The sequence below is a fragment of the Benincasa hispida genome, chromosome 3, assembly GCF_009727055.1.
Source record: "Benincasa hispida cultivar B227 chromosome 3, ASM972705v1, whole genome shotgun sequence".
Classification (NCBI taxonomy): domain Eukaryota; kingdom Viridiplantae; phylum Streptophyta; class Magnoliopsida; order Cucurbitales; family Cucurbitaceae; genus Benincasa; species Benincasa hispida.
In genome coordinates, this window is record NC_052351.1 from 16,933,575 (window position 1) to 16,961,242 (window position 27,668).

At 32.4% G+C, this 27,668-nt stretch overlaps 4 protein-coding genes across 4 annotated transcripts; 3 read left to right on the forward strand and 1 right to left on the reverse strand.

Annotated features, from left to right (window-relative positions):
• Positions 1–2,051: 2,051 nt before the first annotated feature.
• Positions 2,052–3,227, forward strand: LOC120072947. The gene is made up of 2 exons (XM_039025483.1): positions 2,052–2,558; positions 3,052–3,227. The coding sequence occupies exons 1-2, from the start codon at positions 2,159–2,161 to the stop codon at positions 3,189–3,191; spliced, it is 540 nt and encodes a 179-aa protein (XP_038881411.1). The 5' UTR covers positions 2,052–2,158; the 3' UTR covers positions 3,192–3,227.
• Positions 3,162–5,014, forward strand: LOC120072948 (glutaredoxin-C3). The gene is made up of 4 exons (XM_039025484.1): positions 3,162–3,376; positions 4,381–4,454; positions 4,556–4,654; positions 4,744–5,014. Exons 1-4 carry the CDS (start codon positions 3,201–3,203, stop codon positions 4,797–4,799), a joined length of 405 nt encoding a protein of 134 aa, XP_038881412.1. The 5' UTR covers positions 3,162–3,200; the 3' UTR covers positions 4,800–5,014.
• A 209-nt stretch (positions 5,015–5,223) lies between these two features.
• LOC120072950 (probable methyltransferase PMT27) lies at positions 5,224–9,390 on the reverse strand. Its single transcript, XM_039025485.1, has 8 exons — positions 7,600–9,390; positions 7,348–7,497; positions 6,979–7,249; positions 6,772–6,882; positions 6,511–6,685; positions 6,142–6,414; positions 5,844–6,038; positions 5,224–5,755 (listed from the first exon to the last, which is right to left on the reverse strand). Exons 1-8 carry the CDS (start codon positions 9,052–9,054, stop codon positions 5,539–5,541), a joined length of 2,847 nt encoding a protein of 948 aa, XP_038881413.1. The 5' UTR covers positions 9,055–9,390; the 3' UTR covers positions 5,224–5,538.
• Positions 9,391–21,827: 12,437 nt separating this feature from the next.
• LOC120072889 (protein SHI RELATED SEQUENCE 1-like) lies at positions 21,828–27,458 on the forward strand. The gene is made up of 4 exons (XM_039025420.1): positions 21,828–22,582; positions 22,754–23,439; positions 23,664–24,011; positions 26,834–27,458. Exons 2-4 carry the CDS (start codon positions 22,833–22,835, stop codon positions 26,908–26,910), a joined length of 1,032 nt encoding a protein of 343 aa, XP_038881348.1. The 5' UTR covers positions 21,828–22,582; positions 22,754–22,832; the 3' UTR covers positions 26,911–27,458.
• Positions 27,459–27,668: the final 210 nt, after the last annotated feature.

Sequence of the window (27,668 nt, forward strand, 5' to 3'; positions counted from 1 at the left end):
TATCATTAGAGTACTTCAAAAACTTTCTGGAGATGGAGAAGAAAAGATTGGAGGAAAGAGAATATGTTGCAGAAAAAGATTAAAAAAAAAGATTAGAGAAAGAATATCTTCTCTACAAGAAGATATTGAGGGTCTAAAAAGGCAACACAAAGAAGATTTTGAAGATCTTAAAAAGGGACAAAAGGAGATTCTCAATTTGGTACATTCTCTAATAGAAATTGTAAAGCAGAAGGTCTCACACAAATGTCAAAGTGAAAGATAATTTCAAGAGTCCTTAGAAAAGAATTATCCTCCATCATTGAATCTAGAAATGACAGATGTTGATGTTGATGCTAATATTGATAAAGTAGTTGAATATGCAACTACTTATGCCAAGGAGAAAAAGGTAAAAGTATTAAAGTCTTCTAGTTTTTTTACTTTTTTTTTTTTTTCAGTGATAGACTATATAAAGTTTACTGACAACATTTTCATTTTTTATTGGTATACTAATATCTACAAAAACTTGAATAAAATTGTGATAAAGAAAATGAAATAGAAGAAATCACTATTGCTAAGGAAAAAGAGGTATCCATCTAGTTCAATAGTAGGTTATTGCTAGTGTATTTTTTTAGACTTCAAGTGTGCTGGTCACCAAAGTCTATCAATTATAGGTTTCTATCACTGATAGAATACTGTCATTTTTTATTGGAGTCCAACAGTAACAACATGTAGTTCTTTTAATCTTTTTTCAGTGATAACTATATCATGGAAAAAGTATATTGATAGTTTCTACAATTTTTTTCATTGATATACTTATATAATATTTACAAAAGATTGAAGAGAATGAGGAAGAAGACAATGGACATGAAAAAAGGTAAAAAATAGTGCATGACATAGCAAAAAAAGTGAATTTCAACCACAGTTTGAATACCATTGATACCAAATCCAATAAGATCGATAATTGTATTGAAGAAATAGATGCATCCAATTGAATTTCCTTTAATATCAAACTCACAAAATTCTCAAAACACATAATCTCATCAATCAATACACCTTTAGTCTTGTAATTCAAGTAATTATGTTTATCATCCCACTATCCATTACGAAACACCACTGCTATAAGCTTAATCAAATTTCCAAATCACTGCAAGAAACGCAAATTAAACTCATAACATTGATAGACTAGTATAGTAAATAGAAAACAGTATCTATCAATGATAAACTCCGATATGTATCTACTAATAGTAGACTAATATCAATGATTAGGAAGTTCATGACTGATTAAAAAAAGTCTAAATATAAATCAAAACAAAAATTAACTCATGAAGCCTCAAAAGAAAAATTAAAGTAGATGAAACTTGTAGAAATCATCAAATCGAATAATAACATCAACATACTTCAATTAAACATCAATAAAACCTAAAACAATACAATTAAAACAAATTAAAAAACCTAGATGAACCGAATCCAAAAATTGAGGAAGAATTGTGACCTAGACCTGAGAGAAAGAATGACATGAGTAAAGGATGAAACGAAATTAGATTAAAAAAAAAACTGAGAGGATGAGAAATACTAAATCGCGAGTAAAAAATTGATCAATTGTTCCTCTCAAAATTGCACAACGAAGAATGAAGAAAACATACCTGAAAAACGCGCATGAGCTTGAGGGAAAGAAGATAGATGCAAGCAGGAGAATGGAGAAGCCTACCTAAAAATCGTGCATGAAGAACACAACAAAGATGAAAAAAAGAACAGAGACGTGAGCATGAAGACGTAGGCTTGAGAAGGTTATTTTAAGAATAAAAAAAAATTCAACCGAATCTTCTAAATATTTTATATATGCAATTATTTTTAAAAAATGATACATATCTAATTATTTATAATTTTTTTAAAAAAAAAAAAAAAAAAAAAAAAAACAAAAAATTTCCTAATCTAATATACCTTTTTTTTTTTTTTTTTTTTTTTTTTTTTTTTTTTTTCTCAACAACCCATTTTTTCTGGATTTGGGCTGGCAAATTGGAAGTGGGCCACCGGCCCAATTGAAACTCAGGGCGGCGACATGTCGGGTTTGATGCGGATTATTAGGGCGCACCGGTTTTCAATTATCCAATTTTGATCGAGTTTGACCCTTCCGACGAAAAGAAGCTACAATTGGCTGTCGGGGAGATCTATTCTTTTGATGAAATTAATCGAGCAAAATTTCACTCCGACTTCTCTTTTTCTGTCTTCTTTGTCGAATCTCAATTCAAATTGTCTTCGCCAATTAAGGCCAGAGTATGTGCGGCCGCATCTCCCCTGGGCTATGAGACGAGTCCCTGCTAAAATAATTCCCAATTTCCAATCGCCAAGAATTTACCCTAATTCGATCATGGCAAGTGAGGGAACCAGAGAAATGCAATCATCAGTTGATTCGAAGGAGAAAGGTACGGAGAAGAAAGAAAAGAAAGAGAAGAACGTGAAATTGCCACCACCGCCGGAGAAGCCGTTGCCGGGGGATTGTTGTGGGAGTGGATGCGTTCGATGTGTGTGGGACATATATTACGAAGAGCTTGAAGATTACAACAAGCTTTGCGAGAAAGGTTCGGCGACCAAATCTTGAGATTTCAATTCGAGCCCTAGTTTTATAAATCTGTATTTCAATCTGTGTCTTGTTGTAAACTCACTGAATTTCAAATTGAATCTGTATCCGAATCCGTTTATTGTAGCTTGATTTTATGAGAAATCGATGTGTATCTGTATCTGTTTCCATAAGAACGATTCTTCACAAATCATATGTCATGGCACGGCACGAGGTTGTTGACTATTGAATTCGATTATTATAATTTTCGAGTTAATTGAAATGTTATTTTTCTTTCAAAATTATGAACCTTTTTAATTGATTCAACACACTGCACCTAATGACATTGATTTTTATCACTCAAACAATTATAGTTCTTTAATTTCGCTTTGAAAAAGAAAAAAGAAAAAAGAAAAAAGCTGAGCCAATAATCTTGATCGAAAGGGACTTAAAATATCTTTTCGTTATTTTTCCTTTTTTTAATTAAAATTTGTTACATCATATTCATGAATTAGTGGGGGAAGAGCTGAGCGGTCGGTTACGTTACGTACGGGAGAAACAGAAAGACGGTGTTGATCCGTTAAAAAGGCCCAGTAGGCCCAATGGGCCTCATAATACATATATGAAGATTTGGGGGTGGAAGGATTGTGTGTAATTTTGGAGGATGGTGTTGCGGGGATTTCAGTTTCAGTTGACTCTGGTTGTGGCGGTGATCACCCTCTCCGGCCTTTCGCCGAGAGATGGGCTTACCGGAGTTGAAGCTGCCACTTCCACTTCCGCTTTCGTTCACAACGTCATCTACTCTAACAGGATTGCTATGTTCTCCAAATCCTACTGCCCGTATGTTCTCCTCGTCTCTCTTCCTTTTTTGTTACACAAACATACGCTTCATTCTTTTTTCTTTTTGCCATTTCCTGCTTCATTCGGTGGGTTCATTGCAGTATGTCTACACATAGTAATCAATCAATCAATCATTATTTTAATGAGTTGTTGCTGCTAATGAACCTGAAATTCTAATATTAGCGATTCTCGGATTTTCGAGAAATGGATATAGATACGAGTGCCCCCCCCCCCCCCCCCCCCCCCCCCCCCCCCCCCCCCCCCCCCCCCCCCCCCCCCCCCCCCCCCCCCCCCCCCCCCCCCCGGTTCTTGGTGGTTTCTAGCTTACCGGTTTCCAATGATCAGTGAGTCTTGACTGATGGAAATATCGCTGTAGTCGGCTGTGCGTTGAAACTTTTTTTTTTTTTTTTTTTAAATGTTTGCTTTTAAAGTTCTTAAGTACGGCTGTTTGGGGGAAAAAAAGTTTCAAATAGACCCGAATTCGTTTACTATTCAGATAAATTGTGTTGTTAAAATTCCTGCTTTGTGCAATGAGCCTCTAGTAATCTGGTTGGCATGGCATTTTGATTGCTTGCTTTTGTAAATTGTAACATCAAAATTGTTTGTTCACTTATGCAATCTTTTCAATTGGATTCTGGGATCAGCATTACGGTTGGATTCTTTGCACTGTTTAGTCTTCCTGGTTGTACGATACCCTGCCTTTCTTGAAGAGACGATAATGGAGATTGCTTTATGTTAGCTTAAGGTTGCAGTTTAATATTTCAAAGAACTGATTGTGTTTTGTAATGAACGAGACTCCCGATTCTTGTTTTCCAACTTCCGACTGCAATAGTTTTCTTTTCTCTCTCCCGCTTTTGTAATTTCATTTATCAGTGAAATTTGCTTTTTGCTTCTCCTAAAATGGAAAGAAGGAATCTTCCTACACAAAAACTCAAAACCTACAAAAATGTGGTGATAATAATTAAGCGACTAATATTCAATTTGTTGTTTTATTCTTCTGGAAGATATTGCTTGGGTGCCAAACGTATGTTCAGTGAACTCCATGAAAAACCTTTGGTTGTGGAGCTTGATCTTCGAGGTATTTATTCTGTTTAATTTTGTTGATCGTTTGCAAATATTAATAATTGTTTGAAGAAGGATTTTCGTGACGATGTAAATGGGTATCGGATTTACATGTAGATGATGGATCTCAAATTCAGAGTGTTCTACTAGACCTGACAGGAAAGCGCACTGTTCCTCAGATTTTTGTGAATGGCAAGCACATTGGTGGCTCTGATGGTGAGTCTCTCTTGGCTCCTTAATTATTCTAAAGATTTCTACGTCTTTTTCAGTGGAGTAAATTTCATGTTTTTTTTTTTTTTTTGCAGATCTGAAAGCCGCAGTTGCTAGTGGTCAGTTGCAGAAACTTCTGGCTTCAAGTTGATTGCCTTCTTGGAACGATAAATCACGTATTTATTGAACTTGAGCTACATAAGCTGTGTAGATGAATTTTAACTTCGTGAAAACTTTTGATAGTATTTGTTATTCGTTTTTACTCTGCAACAGAGAAGCCTGTTGCAAATTTCTCCCTCTACTTTAATGAGAATCTGCTTTTTTTCCTTTTCATTATTTGAAACCATGGTGAAAAGGTGTTTGATTTGGATATTGTATCGCTTTGGCTGTGTCTCATCAATGTAGTAGTAACACACAAATTGAAGATGAATTTTCTTCATAAGTTGGAATTAGAGTATTCCAATGTTCGTGATAAAATAATCTTCAAAGAAAATTTCAGCTATTTAATTAAGGCGTGAGCTTCTGATTAGTAAATTAGCCAGCAATATGAGCTTCTGTTTAGAAGAAGAACCAGATATGCAGTAGAGACAAAGTACTTATAGTTCTCCAAGAAGCTGGAACGAACAAATTAACTTAAAATATATTTTCTTCCACGTAGGGTATCAAAATACAATAGTTTGTAATGATTTTCAACTTTATGGATAATTCTAACAATTTGTGGACCAAATCTCTCCCGCTCTCTCTAGTTCTCGCAGTTTGCAAGCAGCTGATTGCAAGCGAGGGGTATGTTCCTATATTGCCTACTGCAACTCTTCCGAAGATTCTAGCTGGTCTACAAATCTCTCTAGGGGGTAATCTTATTAGAATGGGATGCTGTTTTGTCTACAAAATCAGGAAGACTCAGCATAAGTATCTGGTCGCCAATCGCCTTTCTGAGCACTCAGCAGCCCTTCCTGGTTTCTGGAGAAGGTCAAGTGAACTTCCCAATGGAGAGACTTCAACAAATTCTCCACTTCTCCAATCGTGCTGGACTCATCTCGGATGATCAATTTGCCTCCAGGTCTTACTATTCGATCGACCTCTGCCAAGACAGGAGGTAGTTTGCACCTATATAAGAGAAAAGGTGGTCGTTATCTGTGCACGAGAAGCTTAAAAGAACATAGAAATGGAGGACTCCAGTAAGTATCTCTACTACCTCTTTTTCAATTTTGAGAAAAGATGATCAGCGTGTAGTAGATCATATGTTCTTGGATAAGTGCTGAAGGATTCACACCAATCATGGTAAATCCCAAAGAGACCACGCTCGTAGATCACAGGAAGTGTATCGGGAGAGTCAATATTCACCACATTCATTACCCAAACTTTAAGGTCTCTCAGGGCTGCTGCAAACCTGCAAGGACAATGTTTACATGATGTTAGATGTTGAAACGTTTCCAGTAAAAAGTAAAAGTTTTGTGGGTGAGCTGAGAAGAAACAGAATGAACTACACCTACCCGCCATAAACAGATCTCATATCCATTACATTTCTAATGTTGGACAAATTTATGCCTAATCCATTCAGGTAAGTTTTATTCACAACTCTTTTCCAATGTTCATAATCAGTTGAGAAATCTTGAGGAGCTGGTTTTCCATAAACCCCCATCTGGGAGCTGTTTAGCCAGTAAGGTGGTGCTTGCAACCTCTGAGGCCATTGTTTTGGCCAGCTGCTTCCCCTCACGGCATTGTCAACCGGCACGCGGTGCATGCATGCCTGCAGTGGCACGTACCTGAAATTGGAAGTCCAATTCAAATCAAATCAATCCCATCAACAACTAAAACCATTGAAGAAAACAGAGCTCAAGATATCCCTGATGCTTGCTTACCATGCTGCGTTCGGATCGTCATCGTTTTTGCACATGGGGGGACGTTTGTGTTTTCTTTGTTCATAGCATTCGTTTGAGGTTGGTTTCCTGTAAATGGCAGCCCCAATGGAGTTGAGATTGTCCTTCTGAATTGTCACAAGCTCCCAACACATGGACTTGGTCAAAGCGGACATTTCTGAAGAAGAAAAGAAAAAACCCATGAGCGTGGTAGTCGCTTCACTTGTTTGTTAAACATGTTTGGTTTCTCGCCTATTTACTTACCTTTCCAAATCTCAACGTCTTCTTCCAGGGTCTGGTACACGGGAGTTGCAGACCAAACAAAAAACCCCCCTGGCCTCAGCACTCGGTTCAATTCTAAGAGAAGCATTCCACCTAAATCATCCGGGGAAAAAAGGTATTGTTTACCTAACTATAAAGTTTGTAATTACAAATTATGAAGACAGAGAAATCCATGATTGATTATATAACCTTCTACATGCCAAGGCACTCTACATCGAGCACAATGAATAATATCAAAAACCATGCTTGGAAATGGCAAACGCTGTGAGCCCATGACAGCAGAAATGGCCGGAATTCCCCTCTCAAGGGCAAATTGGACTTGAGCTTCATGCTCGTCTTTCGGAGCAAACGACATTGTAAGCACATCTTTTTCAAAGAGAAAGCCGCCGAAGCTAGCAACTCCACAGCCTACATCCAGTATCACTCTTGTCCTCTTCCCCCAGGCAATATCTGGTACCGACTGCAACCATTTTATATCTTAGTTTATATTGCAATCTAATACTGAAATCAAATAGGGAATTTGATTTTGAAGCCTCGTCTGAGATCATTTTATTTTACCCGTTGAAGAAAATCTATGTAGTGCAGAGCGCCGTGGATGAACTGGGTGCCACCGCCGGGGAAAGTCAAGAACTCGCCAGTGACCTTGACCCAATTTTGGTGGCCTTTCACTTCGGCAAGCTTAGTGTGTGGGACATTGTGGTACCAAATCTGTGGCAATCCACAAACACAGACAAGTATTGATATGATCCAATTCAGAGGGGTTCATGAAGGACTAATCACAAATCACAATTTCATCTATCTATATATTACCTTGTCTCTACTTTTAGGCCATTCAATGGATCTTTTGTAACCCTCTGGGAGTGAGACCAGGCAGGTAGGTCCCTGCTCCGGGCAGTGTCTCTCTCGGTGCTCGAAGTGTTTTGTAGTACGTAATTGCTTAATTGCTTTCTCGTTATCCAGACAGGGGATGTAATCAGGTCCCGCTGTGACATTGCATAACTGCCATGTGTACCCATAGATGCTGCCATCAGTGCTTGATTCTTCCCGCCGACGATCCTTCTCGTTCTCTGATTGTGCCGCTTGTGTTGACCACGACTTTTTGGACTCCTTCGACTCTTTCGGTATCCCCGAGGTCTCAAGTGACACTGCTGTGGTCGTCTCTTCCACTTTGATTTCTGTTTTTGTGTCCTTTGGGGCTTCTTGGCTCTCCTTGGATTCTGTTTGTTGTGATTCTTGATCCTCGGTTGCCTTTTTGTTGTGCCGGCGTCTCTTTCGTGGCTGATTTTGGTCAGACGAGGTAGTTTCTTCAATGTTGCTCGTGTTTGAGTTGTCTTGTTCTTGTTGCTGTTGTATTTGTTGTTGGGATTTGTCATCGTCCTGGTTATGAATTTCAGGTTCTTGTGGGTTTTTTTCACCTTCAGTTTCAAGTTTCGGTCGATCATTTTGAGAGTCTCCACTGATTTCTGGGACATCAGTTGCTTGTTGCTGCTCTACGTTTGCAATTTCTGCTTGGATTTCTTGTGGATTTGCATTGTTTTCGGGCTCTTCTTGTACTTGTTGTTGTTCTTGAGCATTAGTTTCCAACGGTGTATCATTGGATTTACTATTATCAGATTCCGCACGCTCTGTGGATTCATTGCTTTGATCAGATAAATTAGCATTTTGTTCTTGGCTCCCTCCCATGTCTACTTTCTCCTCAATTTTTTGGGTTGCTTCCACTTGTTGGTTTTGAGTCAATGTGCTCTCTTCGGACAATTGAGCCTCATTGCTATCTCTAGATCCTTGCCCATCATTGGCATTGTCCTTGGAGTGGTCCTCTTGAGATTTGGCATCGTCGCTAACAATATTAACGCTGTCGTCAGATTTAATAGCATCAAGAGGGAGATCACCAGGATTATCCTCGAAGGCAGGAGTGGCCTCCTTATCCTCGGATTTAGGGAGTAGTTGGGGTTCATCGGAGGAAGATGTAAAGTCAGTCGTGGTGGCAATGGTGGAGGTGGAGGAGGAGTCAGAAGAAGTGCGAGTGGTGGTTTGCGGGGGAACGACGGAGTTGGAGGTGAGCATCCATACTCCAAGAACACATAAGGCTAAGAAGACGACGGTTGTAACGGTGGAAGCATAGGAAGAAGAGGAGGATGATCTCTTGCTACTACGAGGCCTTCCGAGAGCCATTGGGAGAGAAGGAAAATGAAACTGTACAAGTTGGAGTTTGGGTGTGGTGAGTGAGAAGGGATGGAATAATATGGGAAGAGGACAGAGAAACATGAGAAAGGGAATTGTGGAAGAGACAAAGGGATTCTAAATTTGGAAGGTTCCAAGATCCAAAGGACTCGGAGACAACAAAAGTTTTTGTAAAGGGACAATTGGAATTGGCCATATCATTGGAATTGGCACAGTTTACATCCATTCTCTCCTCCTCCTCTTTCGTCTCCTACTTTCCTTGCATGTATTGCATGTCTTTATCTCCCATTTGTCCCTTTTTTTTCTTCTTTTCCCTTTTTCTTTTTAAAATTACATCAGGTGGTCTGAAAAGAGTTTCTAGCTAGCATCTATTTTAAGATTTTTATTAAACAATTAATTTTAAATAATAATATTATTATTAAACCCAATTTGAGATTTTAATATTTTATATAAGGAATCCATGAAAAATAATTCAATGATCAAGTAACTAGTTAGAGCTTTTCTTAGTAGATAACTAAGATGCCAAATTTATAAAATATAGAATAATATAATACATGGTTGCTAGTTGAGCTTGTGTCCATAAAACAAGCTACAATGTGGGGGTGTGGATTGAACCATCTACATAGTTTTAGTCTACACTCTAATAATATATTCAAACTAAAAAATAATAATAATTGATTCTCAAGGGAAAAAGTCAATCTATACCCTTGAATTATGGGCATTGTATAAATTAAACTATTAAGTGGGTGAAAATTTGAATCTTTGACCTTTTGGTTGATGATATATGACTTAATCAATTGAACTATGTTTAAGTTGACATTTTATTCCCCTAATTATATACTTGTTCTCTCGAAAAAATAGACTTCACCGGAACTATCAACCATAGCATGGACTGGTTGCAAGAATGTTTATAATAAAATAGAGGAGTAACGAAACTATAAATCCAACATTATGATTATAAAAGCAACTATTATTGTTATTATTGAAATTTTGTTAGCATGTGAATCAATTGTTGACATAGTATATATTTTAGAATAGTTATTAAAATACAATTAATCTAACTTATCTTCGGATCATAATTCTAAATAACATAAATGTTTTAATAGGAAAAAGAGAAGCTTGAGCTGTAATGCTGAATTGAAGATCACATGAACTAACCAATTATTAATAAGAGAGACCCAATAGAATTGTTGGGGATGACATCCAATTTACTTTCAAGGTAGCCATAGATGAGTTAGAAATTATGATATTTGGTAATTTTTGATAATGAGAGAGTATTTCTTAGCATCGAGTCCAGATCCCTAAAAAAGGAGTTGGGAGTATGAGAAGAATCAAATACAGTGAAAGGTTGAAGAATAGGATCTAAGCTTGTGGATGGGGATGGCCCAATAGCACCAATTCTTATAGAGTGGGATTTCATTCATTCATTTTGGCTCACACTTATTTCTTACATTAATTGGGCCCTGACCCATTCTTTTTCTTCTTTCTTTTTTTCACTGCAAAACCCTAAAGTTGATCCACAATATCCCTTATGTGTGGCCCCCTCCTTATTTCCAACTCTGTCTTCTTGCTCTCTCTCTTGTAAAGTGCCTTTCTTTTTAATTACATAATGTCAACTAATTTAAGTTAGGTCGTGTTCTAAAAAAAAATAAAAATAAAAATAAAAATTAGAAGTGTAGTTTGCTTCACATCGATTAAACTGAATAATATGTCTAGGCTCAAAGCCTATAAAAGGAGTTCATACCTTTAGTTTCAAGTTGTCCTAGTTAAAAACATTTTAAGCTTAATGCGTAAACTCTAATTAATTTCCTTTTTGTATTATCTAGTTAGAGAGTAGAAAAAATATGTGAATAGTCAACAATTTTGAGAGAATACTCTTATAATTTGGATATGGGAGAGAATATTACGTGTGATTGTAACAATTTTTTACATAGTGGATTTATGTCTGGTGAGCCATGGGTTTTCTTCAAGTTAGTATTTTTCTGCATAAATTATTGTGTTACTAATTTTATTGTTTTTGTTTAATTTCTCTATTATTATTTTATGCTTATTCATGCGATAGACGAGAGGGTTGTTTTTTCCAATAATATGGAATTATTAAAATTGAAGGGTGTTTATTGTTTTTGTTCTTATAATTAACAATCATTGAGATTAAGTAACTCAAACTCAATTGAAATTTGGAAAAAAAGAAATGAATATGTCTTATTTGTGGTGATGGCCCATTCAAAGAAGAAAATCAATGTTTAAGAGTGTGTATGCGGAGGTGGGTTGTCAAATCAACGACCAAATTTCAATGATGAGTGTTCCCAAAGGTTATGTTCTTCGCCGAAAACCTTGCCTTCCTTTCCTCCTATTTTCTTTCTTCTTCTTTTTTTGGTATAATATGACCTCATATTCATTTTATTTTCTTTTTTTATTCATATGCTATGATATGACAAAGCTATTTTATTTATTTATTTTTTCAGAGTATGAATGACAAAGGTAATTCAAAGTTTTGTTTGTTTTTTTTTTTTTTTTAAGATGTCAACTTGAATAGTATTAAACAAATTAACGTGTTTTTTGTCGACCAAGAATTCATTAAGTTTGAATTCAATAATTAAAGAAAAAAATCTACCTATTGGATTGCTTAAACTTTAATTAAACTTTAACTAAATATGATAATATATATTAGGTTGAAGTATTATTTTGGGCCGAATTAAGATTTGTTTAATTCTAAATTTGGTTCCTATGATTTAAATAAAGTTAAAATTTAGTCAACATAGTTTTAAGAATTACATTTTAGTTTTTATGGCTTGATAAAACTTTCATAAATAGTCCATGTAAAACTCCATAAGGATCATTTATTAAGATCTAATCAAACCATAGAGATTACATTCTAGCATTCTTCAAATCATAGGAACCAAATTTATAATTTATCTTTCAATGAATCTTAACTTTAGCCACTAGTTATTGTTGATTTTTTCAAACATCACACTCTAAGTTTTAGAAACATATTCATATATTTGATTTTTTTTATCATGAAATTTATTATTATTATTATTTAACCAATTTTGATAAAAAATTAATTTAAAGAGACTAAATTAAAATTTTATTAAAGTGTATCGATTAGAATTGAACAAACTCAAAATGGTATTATAAAATAATCTAAATATTAAAATAAAAATTTGATTATGAAACTGTTTCGTACCTGAACGCCTAAAGCAGCAGAACTTTTATAATGATAATTAAAAGGTTTAACTAAAGTAGGCCATCATTTTGGGTTGACTGCCGATTTATGGTGCTAACACAAATAATTAGCCAGAAGAAGAAGAAGAGGAGAAGCCCAATCAAAATTAAGGGTTGGCTGTCGAGTTATCCATAATTAAGCCATTATATTGGGAATTTGGTACAAAGCTCGATGAGTCAATTAATTATCACCTTAATTGCCCTACTTATCTTAGGGATTATGATCTAATCTAATTGTAATATGTTGCTTTAAGTTTAAGCTGCCTCCTCCAATACCATAAACTCTTTACTTAACTGCCCAATTAAAATGATTCTACAGATTTTTCCTCATATTTTACCACCTTTTTTTAATCTAATGTTAATGATTACCCGTTTTAAATTTAAATTGAAATGTTCAAATATAATACCGTAAAGTGTTTCTTTAAAAAAAAAAAAAAAAAAAAAACAAAAACAAATATCGTAAAATGTTGAATGTTTATATTGGTTACATTCTTGCATATGTGTTCTCAAAATTATAGGAGTGTTTTTGGGTGTTTTAAATCTTTTTTGTAATTCCATGTAGAATGTTAACAAGTCAAATTTTTGTTTTATTTTTATTATAACAATTAATAAGTCAAATGTCTCCTTAATTTATGTCATTTATTTTATGTAATTTATTTTTCTCGTAGTGAATATGACTAGATTAGGTAAAGTCTGACTATGATTAAGATTTTAGGTAAATTTAATTTCTCTCCTTTTATTATAGGTGAGAGATTTTAAGTAAGGTTGGATGATTTGACCTCTCAATTGAAAATATATATATCTTAAACAATTGAGTTATGTTCAAGTTGGTGTGTAATTATGTATTCGATATATTTGAAAAAATAAAAAAAGAAATAATACTATTTTAAAAAATAAATAAAATAAAAAAAGAAACAGAGAGTAATAAATACTAAAATTTAAATGTCAAGAAATAACTTTTTTGTTAACATGGAAAATTAATTCCATAATAAGTTTTTTCACCATTATAAGTTAACTGATTTATTTCTAATTAAATTCATAGCTATACCAACTATTTAAAAATAAAATTCATATTCTAAAATTATCATATCTCCTTCTTTCAGATACAAAATACATTAAAAAAATAAAAAATAAAAATTCAAAATCTAATCTTCAAAAAGTTTTCTTATAGTCATATTTACCAAATGGAGGTGATTCAGAAAGAAATATACTAAAAGAAGTATGTGGGAATCAGAATATGACACTTTATATTTAAATTATGAGGTTAATTATTTGAGCTAGGATGAAGACCATGTGTATTATTGTTGTTGTTTCGTAATTTATGTATATTATGGAATCAAAAGTACAGAAAAAGGACTAAGAAAATAAAATTATTGTAGTATAAATATAACTGAGAATAACGCATTATTCCTTTATATATATTTTTTATATGATAATGTTTGTTCCTTTCAGATTTAGAAACCAATATCTTGATTTTGTGTCAAGTCTGTGCTAAAAAGAAATCCTTATTCTTTTGATAAAGTTAGTGTGTGAGAATAGAAATTAAAGGGAAAAAAATTTCCCATCTCTGTTTATTCTGATTCTCAATAATTCGTCATGAGTATGCAATATTGTCACATTGATAAATCAACTTGATAAACATATATTAGCATCTTTGTGTGTGTGTATATAATATATATACATATCTATTTATGAGAGCAAATTTCATGGCAATCTGTTGGTACATTTTAGTTTGCTTCATGTATGCAACTTTATACTACTTGTGTGTATACGTATTTATAAGTTTTACTTTAACATGGCTTTCTTTTATCAAAAAGAAAAAAAAATATAATTTATATTCAGTGGCAAATTATACAAACTACCCAAAGTTATGTCTCATATTTCAATAATACCCTTCAAGTCTTAAAAGTTGCATTAATTCTCCTTTTAACTTCTCAAAAATTACAAAATTACCATTGTTATAATGGGAGAATATTTTACCACTTATATAAATTTGAGAGTTCATTTTTTATAATTTGAATGTCTAATTATTATAATTATTATAAGTTTGATAGTTCAATTTTAACATTTATATAAATTTGGTGACTCAATTTGTATGATTGAAAGTTTGATAAAATAATTACAACTATTATCATTATTTAGGATGATTTTGATAATTTGTCCAAAAAGATTTTATCATTGTAAATAGGTGATTAAGGCTAGGGCAAAAAAAAAAAAAATATTTACAGATAGAAAAAATGTCAAACTATTTACAGAAATAACAAAAAAAAATCACTGATAGACACTCATAAACTTCTATCAGCATCTATCAGTGATTGAATTGTATTAGTTTCTATCACTATAATATCATTGATAGACTTCTATCAGTTTATATTACTAATAGACACTGATAAACTTCTATTAGTCTTTATCAATGATAGACTTCTATCAGTTTCCATCAGTAAATAGTATTAATGATAGACTTATATTAGTTTCTATCATTGATAGATACTGATAGATTTTTATCAACTTTTATTAAAAAAAATATCAAATTTTGCTATTTTGTGTAAATAGTTTCTCTTATTTTTGTATTTTTAAAAATTTCAAAAAAAAATAAAAAGAAAAGAAAAGAAAAAGAAAAACTATATAGTTCCTGCTTTATTTTTCATAGAAGCAAAGTAATAGAATTATGCTTCAGTACTGCTAATATTCTCAGATACTTTTACAAGCAAAATCTAGAAATGAAGGAAAAATAATGAAAATGAAGGGTATAAATTGATTTGGTAATGAAAATTCGAAAGTTTAATTTGATATAAATTATAAGTTCTACACAAATTTTTAACAAAATCTGAAAAAAAAAAAATTGGAAAGCTTTTAATTGATAGTTAGTTACCTAAAATTGAATACTAAATAAGGTTTAAAATTTTGATTAAAAATTGGTGGAGGCTGAGCATTTAAAAGTTATTAAAGTTTACGGAGCAACTAAATAGTTGAATGTATATATGGATTAGATGAGTGTTTTTGAGATATAATTTTTAATCTTAGGTTTAATTTCCAATACAGTGTTAGTAAGATGAAACTAAATGTGGTCACACTAGCTAAGCTATTAGACAAAACCCTAAGAAAACTCTCGAAGAAAAGGTATCCTCCTTACTAAGAAAGATTTGAAAGATTCCTTAAGTCTTTGATTACCTACCTAAAAAGAAACCTAAGCTGCCTCTTCAAACTTTTGGCCCCACCCTATTTCTTCAAAATATCCCTCTATTCTACAAAATGTCCTTAAAAGTACTACTACCATTTTTATTTTTAATTTTTTTTTTTTTCACACTTTGGTTTTAATCTTCTAAAATTTTCGATTTTAATTTCCACAAAATGATTTTTAGTTAGCCATTTTTATTACAATTAAAAATCTTGAAGTTTTGGGGAAAGTTGAAAACCAAATTGATAAATTAATTCTTAGGAAGCATTTATCTATGTTTATGTTTGGAGTGCTTGGTTAATTTATGAAGTGTAAAGTTTTTTAGTGTATTCTGGGTTTTTGTTAACTTTTTTTTTTTTTTCCCATATAGTTTGGTTGTACTATTTTATGAATATTATAAAACTTTTTAAAAATCAATTTCAATTCAGATGAACAAAAATAAGTTCGATCCTTTTTGCAGCATTGTTTTACTATACTGTACAATTAGGATTACATTCCGATATTTACTCTTCAATTCTTTTTTATAAAGATTTGTTTCCGTTGATTCTAAAGTTTCTTTTAGTACGACAAACAAACAAAAAACCTTAAAGACAATGAAAATTAGAGTGAATGGCAAAATCCGTCCATGGAGATTTTAAAAATTAAGCAAAAAATAATGGTGAGGTGAATAAGAGAAAGTTAGATGTCAATAAGTCATATGAGCCTATTAGCGTGGGAAGTTAATAAGTCGAGAGCCCATGTGCCCCTAATATTTTGACGATATAGATTATAAAATTTAGAGGTAAATTTCAAAATATTGACATATTAAGAAAAAATTGGAAAGGACCCACATGACATTAATAATGTGTTTGGAATATATTTTCAAGTATTTAATTTAAAAAATAAATCATTTTGGAATAAATTGAAGTGTTTAATTAGACACAAAATTAAATTAATCTTAATAATTTATATATTTTAATATTTTATTAGAGACAAAATTCAATACTAATGGGTTCCTTAATTAAAATAAAATGTTTAGCATGTAAACGAATTATTTTGTTTTAAAGTTTAAAGGCATATTAGATTTAAAAAAATAAAAAATCCATTTACCTATATTATACCTTTAAAACTTCAAGAATTTATTAAATTCGTCAATGTGAATATAGCTAATTAATTAATATAAATTTATATTATATCAACTTCGAGATCAAATATTCAATTATCGATAAAAAAAGAATCTTAAATTCAGTTAATTCAATTTTTGTATGGACAAACTTATAATTGAATGGATTTATTAAATTTCTTTAAGAATTTATAAGCCGACTTCCAAGCTTCTCAATTATAAAGTCTATTCGATCCTTTCTTCACCAAAAGAGATTTTTTTTAAGAAAAAAATCTTCTTATGGTGAAGGTTGTTGAATTGTTTCCAACTAAAATAATATATCAAAACCCTTTTCAGATGAATAAAAGCTTCTTTTTCCCCACAACAGCAAACAAATTAGAGGCTCTAAAATGCTTTCATGACGGCAAAACCTTCCCTTCTGACATTCTCTGAAGTGTTGTACATGATAATAAATTCCATTATGATCATGTGCCAAGTTTTCTTAAAGCCATTATTTGAACTTATTTGGATTTTGGTGAATATTTATTCTTATACTATTTAGGACTTTATATTCTACATTGATTCCCTTTGTGTGAATATTTATTATTATACTTGGTTTCAATGAAGCATATATCAACCATATTCACTAAATAATAATCATGGACCATATATGTTTTGCTCGTAAGGGTTTACATTTGTCTCACTTTCTATTAAAACTCTACATATTTAGACACGAGTCAACTTTTGTAGGCTATTGAAAATGTGATTAAAAAGAATGGAACAATAGTTACAAACTAACAAACAATAATGAGATGGTCATTATTCGATCCCCTACCAAAATAATGTAGTCTAATTTGTATTACTGAGGGAAAAGATTTTTGTACCCATCTCCTTTAATTGAATGCTATGGATTTATTTGTTTCTCGTACCAAAATCTATATATTTTCAAAGTTTTTTTTTTCTTTTTAATAGCGGTTGAGGAGTTATTGTTTTCTCTAATATGGTATTGGAGTTTAGAACGCTACTTGACGAAAAAAAGAAAATAATTATTAGAAAGAGAAGGAAGATTTTGAATAAAATAGAAATAGAAAAGTGGATATAGATTTGATATAAGTAATGAAAGTATGATATGGAAATAGAATAAGAAAAGAAGAAAAGAATGGTTAGGGAATGGCATTGAATAAGAGAAAGGAAAAAGGAGAAAATGAAAGGAGGGGATGGTGACGGAATTGTAAGGTAATAAAAGAATGAAATGGTTAGAAATAGAAACCGAAATTGACAATAGAAAGATGAGAGAGTAAGGTGGAAAAATAAAAAGAAAAAAAAAAAAAAGTCGGAAAGATTTGATTTTTTGAGTTTTGGGAATGGAGTTAAGAGTTGATCACATGCCCTTCCAGTTTCCGATCCAATAAAACCCCAACCCCTGATTTATTGCGACAGTGACTCCTTTCCTTTCCTTTCCTTTCCTTTCCTTTCAATTAATTTTCATTTCAGGGTTAGTTAACGTTGGGATTTGTGGTATAATATTGTAATATTTAAATTCATATGACCTTCCTTGATTTTAAATATGGAAAAAAGAAAAAGAAAGGCAAAGAAATGTAAAATCCAAAATCGAAAAGAAAGAAAGAGAAATTGGTTTGAAGTTTGAAGTTTGAAGAAGGAGGAGAGGGAAGAAGAGGAGTCAACCATGGGAACAAACACAAGGCTCGAGGATGACAGGCCATTCATAATAAGGTAGGTATAAACGCTTATTGGGACTCCCACATTTAAATCATTCACTCTTCTTCTCTTTCTTTCCTTTCACCTTTTCCTTTCTTTTTCATTTTCCTTTTCTTCCCCCTTCTTTTTTCTTCTTTCATTCTCTTCTCCTCTATCTCTATACTTTATTTTTTATCCATAATAATATTTTTCATACCATCAAATATAATATCTCAATATCTTAATAATTTTATAATGAAAATACTAATAAATAACCATTTTTTAAATTACTTCTACACACTTAATTTAACATTTCTTCAAACAACTATGACTAAAATTCATCTATCTTCCAACTATACAATCAAAATGGTATTTTTAACTTTTTTTTTTCCCCCTACTCTTTAAATCAATATCTCACATCATTATATACCTTTATATTTTATTCATATGCTATATTCAATTTTGGGTACCTGCATCATGTAGCACTTTTAGAGATAATAATTTAGTGTATAGCAACATTATTAAAAAATTGCAATATAGTCAATTATGTTAGTGATAGTTTATTGCCATTCGACTCCTACTAGTGATATTAGTAGACCCTTATTAATGATATATACCACTGATATATTTCGAAAGGAAAAGCTAAATTTTGCTATATTTACAAACTATTTTGCATTATGCTATATCTGCAAATATTTTTTGTATGATTGTTATATTTATAATTGCTCCTTCAATTTTTGTACTCTAACTTTTGTTCATAGATTATGGCATAGATTCACGTATTTATTCTGTGAAAAAGAAAGTTGAAAGTTAGCGATAAAAATGAATAAAAGGGTCTTATAATTTGAAGGAGGAATAAGATTAATGTTTTTGTTGAGTGAAATGACATTTCTTGAGATTGCTGTCTTCCAAAAAACAATGTAAATAATTGCAGATTTGAAATTGATTTTAATATAAATAGGTTGGTTTTTTAAGAAAAGAAAAATGGATGTTTCCTCTTTAGGGGATGAATTCTCGTAGGTCTCTCCATTAGAAACCCTTGTTAATAGCATGCGCAATATTAGTTGGCAACCTGCGTCAAAAAGCCTGACAATGACATCTTAAGTAACCCTAGTTCCATTTTATTTTCTCATTATAATATCATTTTGCTCTCTCTATTCTTAATTACTTTCAATTAATTTTTTCAATCATTTTCCTATTAATTTATGTCTTTTTTCCTTCAATTTTGATTTAATAAATTTAACATTTTTTTTTAAGTCTATAGACTAAAATAGAAAGAACTCAAGGCATAAAAACTAACCTAATATTTAGTAGTAGGTATACGTTTTGGTCCAAGATAATCCTTTTGTGATTGTTTTGTTTAACAAAATAAAAAAATAGAAACATTACGCCGATGGTGATGATTGTAGTGGTCAATTTGGTATAATATATGTATGGATTAAATTAATAGGGATCTATAAGACTTTTGTTGATAAAAAGATGGTAGATTTTATGATTAAATCTTTCATTAGTATTCTAATTATAAGAAAACTCGTAATAAAATAAAATGTGTGTAGAAGTAGGAAAAAGATATCACGTGACATTATAAACTAAAACAAGCATACTATGATATTAATTAAATAGTAGAGATATTTTTCTCTCTATATTATATATATATATATATATTATATATATATTATATATAGAAGAGATATTACCTTAACTATAATAGACATGTTGTCTCACAAGTGGGTGTAAGAGATTCTAATATGTCCCACCAAAAGGTCCAACACACATGTTACTCTCTAAGTATGCCCCCCAATATTTTCTTTTCAAAGATTTTGAAAACTATTCTTAACTTGTGATTTTATCTTATTTTTATTTTATAATTAAAAGAAATACGTACCAATAACCATACTCAAAAATTTAACTTCTGTTTGATAATTATTTTTAAAAAAATATGCTTCTTTTCAAACCGTCTTTGTATTTCTTAAGATAATTTTTTAAAAAAACAAGTTTTTTTAAGGCTACTCATTTTTTCTTTTTTTAAAACTTGATTAAGATTTAAACGTATTTGTGTTTAAGTTAATTAATTACGAATCTAGTCTATAAACCATAAAAAATGTGAAATTGATTGTTGAAGTTCAAAGTTTATATCTTTATAGATACAAAGAAAGCCTAAGAATGATTAAATTTTAAATTAAATGGGCACCGAACTTAAATATAAGGAATAAATTTGTAATTGACTTGATTTTAATTTTTGTTAATGATATTAAAAGAAGCTTGAGGGGTTCAAATTAAAAGAAAGGGGAGGCAGGCCGAAGCCAAAAAGGAGATATTGATTATTATTAAAGAAAAGGTACGAGGAGAAGTGGCGCTGTTTATCCTTGTAAAGCCACGCCATCAACACTGAGCAACATTCATATTAAATATATAATTATAATATCTGATTATTTCTTTTTAATTTTAACCCTATCTTCCCTCGTTTTCACTGCCCAAATCTCCTCCGCCCATTATTTCATTATTATATGTATATAAGATAAGATAATTTTGTTTAGAATCACTTTTAAATCATTAACATTATATTTGAACGCTTAATTTAAAAAAAAAATACTCGAAACTTCAATTCAATCGAGCACTTAAACTCTATTTCTTCGTTGATATAACCAAAAGTTCAATCTGATGCCTATAATTTAATTAAATTGCACGCTTTATCAATATCAAAGTCTTAATTACTACAACTACCAAACACAATTCATTTTGAGAGATGCTTATTCATTTGTTATGTAAGTAGAAAACGCGTCATGTATTCAATAGATAATATCATAAACAATTTATAAGGTTTGACTAAGCTAGAAAGACCACATCAAAAAATATGTTTATATCATGTATGTCTTGTATAACTTTATTTGATTTCAATCATCACAGTTGATTTTCAAATTTGAAGCCTTTCTCTAATTGATGGACAAAAAAAGAAAGATAAAAAGAAGTGAAGATTTATATTTATATGTATATATCTTTTTTTCTTTTTTTGTGGGAGTTACGAGTTATGGAACTGCTTTTATCTGATGAAAGTTGGGAGACATAAGTCCGAAAGCAGGAAACGAGGATAAAAAGCAGTTGGCATTAAATCGCCCAAAGCAAATTACACAAAGGTAAAATAACAAAAGATTATATTTTATTTCCCGTACATTAAAGAAAAAAAAAATCATTTCAATTTTCTTTATTTTATCTCTTACTCTGATTAAATGTTTTGATTCATCTTTTGTTTTTGCATTACAAACAATATAGTGAAGCATAAGCCCGATTAGGTCCAGTTTCGGTGGTTTGCTTAAGGGGCTGGGCCTAAATTTAATGGGAGTCTGGGACATTAAATAGTCAAACTCGACCGGGTTCATTCGCTTCTTTTGATAACCGGTTCAACCCGTTTCTTAAATCTTCATACAAAACCAAAACCCTTGGCGATTGATGACATAAAGTTCATACGCATCAATACTCTTCGACTACATTTTCAGTTGCATTATATTTAACTCATTATTTATTTATTTATTTTTCTTTTTCGAATTTAAGAGAATTTAAACCTTTGATACTCGATAGAAGATATTCTATTTGTTAATACTTAATGCGACAAAAACCATGCAAGAGAAATTAAAATTTAAAGGACGTAAAAGAAAAAAATAAGTAGAAAGTATGGGGGTAGACCGTAGATTTATAAAGTAAAAGGGTTAAAAAAAAGAAGAAGAAGAAGAAAATAGAGGAAAGGAATTGTGTTGTTAGAAATAAAAGAGAAAAATAATAGGAAAAAAAGGGAAAATAGGTGAGATAACGGTTGTGAGAGACAAGTTAGCGGGTTTTTCGCGAAAGGAAGGATGGGGGCAAAAGCTGGTGGGACGACACGTGGGAAGAGGAGAACCATTAGATGAGGGGAGAATTATAGAGCGTGTGATGAAGAAGATGGTCGATGGATGTTGAGATCCATGGGAGAGAGAAATGGGATGAAGGGTGTAGTTGAGGCTGTTTGAGAGCGAAAAAGAAGTAATAAGTGGAAGAGAATGAGGGAAGGATAAGAAGAGCAGAAGAGAAAGAAGAGAAATTTTAGGGGAGGGGGATGTGTGTGTGTTTTGAGATGAGTTGGATGGGATGGAGACTTAAATTTGGGTAATCAGAAAAGGAAAAGAAAAGAAAAGAAAAGAGAAAAAAAAAAAAAAAAAATACTGCGCAGAGGAGAGAGAAGGGAAAAAGAAAGGCATGGCGGCGTTGCAGAGAGAGGTGTAATTCTGGGGCCATAAATGTGGATGTATTAGTAACACTGAGTGAAAGGGAAGAAGAGAGATATTGGAAAAAGAAACAAACGGGGGAGGAGAATTGAAAGCGTGATTAACGCTGCCCCCACTATAAGCCACCAGCAGCAGCAGCAGCAGCAGCCAACACATAGCTGCAGCAGCAGTTTGGTAATTAACTACACTACTCAACTCAACTCAACTCACTCACATATTTCTCTCTCTTCTTTTTTTCCTTTCCATTCCCTTCCTCCCCAAACTAATTTCATATGCGAGGATTTTTCATCATTCCATTAAACCCCAATTAATAAAAATTAAATTTTTTTTTTAAAAAAATTCAAGCGCCTCCAATTCAGGCAGAGGGGTTGGACCCTCTGATTATGGATTTTAGGTCACCTTCAGGTTCTGGGTCAGAGCAACAATGTCTGGCTTTTTCACTTTAGGCGGAGGAGGAGGAGGAAGAGAAGACCACCAAGATCAACACCAACAACACAATCGCCCCAACCAAATTATTCCCCCGCCGGATACCAGCTTGTTTTGGTACAAGGGCAACGTGGAGCTATGGCAGCAGCAACCACAACAACAACAAGAACAACCTCTCTTCCAAACCCAATCCCGGACTACTACTACTACTCCTCCTTACTCCGCCACAATACCCCTCCGGAACTCCGATGAATCCTCCTCCAGATCGGGTAATTTCATGATGATAAGCTCGGGATCGGGAGGAGGTGGAATCAGCTGCCAAGATTGTGGCAACCAAGCCAAGAAAGATTGTAGCCATATGCGGTGTAGAACTTGTTGCAAGAGCCGAGGATTCCATTGTGAAACTCATGTGAAAAGCACTTGGGTCCCTGCCGCCAAGCGTCGCGAACGCCAAGACAAACTTGCTGCCTTACAAAGCCACCACCACCATCATCATCAACTTCATCTCCATGGCGACAATAATCCCAAACGCCACAGAGATTATAACCCCACTTCTACCTCTTCTCTTGCCTGCACTCTCATCCCCACCAACAACAATACTTCTGGTACTAAATAAAATCATCTCTCCCTCCTTTTTTTTCACTTTTTTGCTAATTTTTTTTTAGATTGCGTGTTGCAGATGTCAAACTTCTCTTCTCTCTATAGTAAACCCCATCACCTTTTTCAGTATTCCTGACCCTTCCATTCATGATTCATCCTCTCTCTGTTTAACTTAAATCCCTAATTTCTTTTAATATATATACACAATTACAAATCTCTCATTTTCTAGGGTTGGAAATTGGGAATTTCCCAGCCGAATTAAACTCTCCAGCTGTGTTTCGTTGCGTTCGTGTTAGCTCTACCGACGATACGGACGAACAATACGCGTACCAAACGGCGGTAAATATCGGAGGACACGTTTTCAAGGGAATTCTATACGATCAAGGACCGGAAAATAATTATATTCCACCGGCTGAGACTTCATCTGGTGGTGGTGGAAGTAGTAGTGGAGTGCAACCACTGAATTTCATTGCTGGTGCCGCTGATGCCACCACCGCAAGCGGTGGTTCTACCGCCGCATTACCCTTGATGGATCCATCTTCTTTATATTCAACGCCGCTGAATAGCTTCATGGCGGGTACGCAATTCTTCCTACCACCAAGATCTTAAAAAGCTAGGCAGCTTCATTTCTCATTTTTCTCTTCCAGATCTCACGAACTTTTAATTTTAATTTTAATTTTTTTTCTTTTACTTCCATTTCTGTTTATTATGTCTACATTGGAATAGATCTGCTGATAATTTGTAGTAAAACAAAAAAGAGAAAACCCCTTCACTTGAAAATGCTTCTTCACCCCCTTTTTTCTTCTCACATTATTATTACTATTATTATTATTATTATTATTATTATTATGTTTATGAGCAAAATTGGAGAATAACGCGGAAAAGTTTGTTGCCTTGTTTTGTTTTTATGGATTAAAATGTTATTTTTGGTTCAAATTTCAATGCGTAGTTTTGAACATATAAAAATTATTCTTCTTGAAATCCAAAGTCGTTTTTGTGTACGACATGTTTGTGGTTGCGTAGAGTCTTGTGCTGTGTCTGTATGTTTTTTTTTTTTTTTTTTTCATCATTGTTATTATTATTGTTATTATTATTTATTGTTGTCTCTCTTTTCTTTTTCTCTCTGCGTGTTTAAGTGTTTGCCATTATTTTCCATTACCGTTTTGTTGTTGGTTGTGAAATTTGAAACTGCTTTTTCCTTGCTTACCCCTATATATATACCGCTTTCAATTCAAATAACAATAATAATTCTTCATTTTCTTTAGTTTTTTCCCATCTTCATACCATAAATTACTCAATAAAGTCATCATAATTTATAACAAAATTTACATTGTGATAGTCTTATTGAATAACGGTCATCCTCGTTGGATTAATAAACAATCTAAAACAAGGATATTATGGGGTGTGGAGAGATTTGGGGGGAGTCCCCTACCATGCATAGATTTATTTGTTGTAGCATTCATGTTTAAAAGACAACATTTAAATCTCTTTCTCTCTTTTCTTATATTATATGCTTTAGAAAACTATATATATTGCAAGACAAATCCCATGTCTGTCTTAATTTCAGCCATATGGTTTTATATTATATGTAGGAGAGGAAAATGCAAATGGCTGCGTTTCTTCTGATCTTCACATGCATTTTTACCTATGATCTTTGCTTAACCAGCACTTTGTGATGTTTTAGTGCATGTTTTTTGCTTACTTGATTAGCTGCAAAAATGGTTGAGATGACTGATAATTATTAGTTTAGTTAGACACCATCTGAAGCCCTAGCATGGCTGACCCTACCGTAGCGTCTGGATTATTTCTGTGGCTTTCAGTAATTTTGGTCATTTTCATTATTCTTCTTCTTCCATCTGTATACTGATCTTATATTTAATTTGCATGTCAAACATTATTCTTACATAAATTGATCAAAAAGAGGGTTGCTCTTGCTTATATTTAATTATTCTAATTTTAGAATGAAATAATTACATGTCTGAATATGATTGGATAAACAGGTTTCCTTAAATTTGTCAAATCAAATATTTTCTCTTATATAATAAATGTGTGTTGTTTGTATAATGCAATGGCACCTCCATCATAATTGACATGTGGTTTTCTTATACGTAATAATAATTATATAATATCTTACGAGTTGATTTCGTTGAATTGTGTTTTTTTCCTCATTGTGCTGTCTGAAAAATTATCAACTTAGCTCCCCGGTCCCCCCAACAAGATGATGTGTATTAAGATTCGAAGATTTTCCCTATTCATTTGTTATTTTTTGTTTATAATAATATTATTTTACATGATTTAGGTGATCATGTTGATTCTTTATGAGGGTTGGTTCAATATTTTGGAATTGTGTATGAAAAATGGGTTCTCTTATAAAGCTACAATAATGTTGGAGGAAAAAAACAAAGGACATTAATTAAATTTGGTGGATAGAATAAGGGGTTGTGTGTGTATTAGTTAGTGAAGCTTAAAAATGAAGGAACGTAGGGAAAATGTGGAAAAAAAATGAAGCTTAAGTAATAAATTAGTTTTAGAGTGTGATCATGTGAAGAAATAGAGATGTATTTAATTAATAGATGAATTAAGGAAATTAGTGTCAAATCATAAAACAAGTTAAACAGTATTAATGAGAGCGACATTCCATAACACAGCCACAAACTACCGAAAGTGTGAAAAAGTTAACAATCTTGAAGACTACCAATACCAACATTTTTCTCTCTCTCTTATTTTATTTTATTTTTTTTTTAATTTGTAAGAGTATGGAATAATAAATAATATTATTAACTTTATGTCACAAAGCAAGGAAAGCATCATAGTTTTTGACACTGTTATTATTGGGCTTCCGACACGTTTTTTACCATACTGAACCACTTGTTGTATCAACTCAGACAATGAGGGGTGTTCCTACGTGGGATCGATCTTCTTCTCGATAACCATTTTCGTATGTTATGTTATTTTTCTTTTTCTTATTTTTCCTCTCTCTTCTGGTTCTTCTAATTAAATGGGTTTGTTTGGTAGTAAGTATCTAGTTAAGAAGATGAAGTCTTAGCATCAACTTTTTAGGTTTGTTTCATTGAAAATGGGTATAGGAAAACATTATATATAGGCACAACTCTGATTGGGAGTTTTGCATATATAAATGTATATATACTAGTTGTAATTATTGCATGAATCCAAAGTGAGCTTCTTCGTGAGGAAGGGAAAGTGCATAAGGAAGGATGATTTGATAAAGAAGAAGGTAGTTTCCAAATGAAAATGAGAATAAGAAGAAAAATATTGTATATTTTTAACAAGTGAAAAAAAGAGAGTATATATTGTATAATTTTGTTACATGAAAAAATAATTAAATGGGAGGAATTTAAAAATAGGTTATTGTTTTTTTATGGACAGTTTTGTTTACAGGAAGAAGAAGAAGAAGAAGAAGAAGAGAAAGAAGAAGAAGAAGAAGAAGAAGAAGAAGAAGAAGAATGGATATTTAGGAAAAAGGGAAGGGGAAATAAGTGATGGTAGGGAGTGGGGAAGAAAGAAAAGGGGCAGCCCGCAAATATAGAGGGGGCTACGTAGGTAAAGGGTTTTGTGGGATTGAATTGAAACAAAACAGAAACTGGGGGAATTATCAATAATAAATTAATAAAATAATAATAAATAATGATGATGATTATGTGGGGAGAGTGGACTGGAGAGAGTGGTCCCTTAAAATTAGGGGAGGGTGTGCCCTTATAGCTTAGGGCACACCCTAAAATATCGTTGCTGTTCATCGGCGTGACATTTGACAAAAACAGACATGTGTGAAGTTAATCAAATTATGAAGATTTCTAAAGTCAGCGTTTTCTTTTTTCTTTTTTTTCTTTTTTTTCTTTGAGAGGGAGAGAAAAAAAAAAAAAAAACTGAAGAAGTTATGAGAGGGTCATTTTGGTAAAAGTACATAGTAATTAGGGTCAGGGTCATGGTCAGGGTCAGGGTCAGGGGGTTGCTTCTTCTGATGATGAATTGTCTCTTCAATCTATTTATGCTTTCCTTCCTCTTCTGATTTTTTTTTTATTTTTTTATTTTTATTATAATAATAATAATAATAATAATAATAATAATATAATCTCTTTATTTACTACACTGTTTCCATTTCAGTCATATTTCATTTTCATCTCAATCTCCCTCCTTTTTCTTCCTCTTCTTCTTCTTCTTTTTTCCCCCTTCATCCAATCCTTTTCCACTTTCTTCTTTTTCTTTTCTTAGAAAT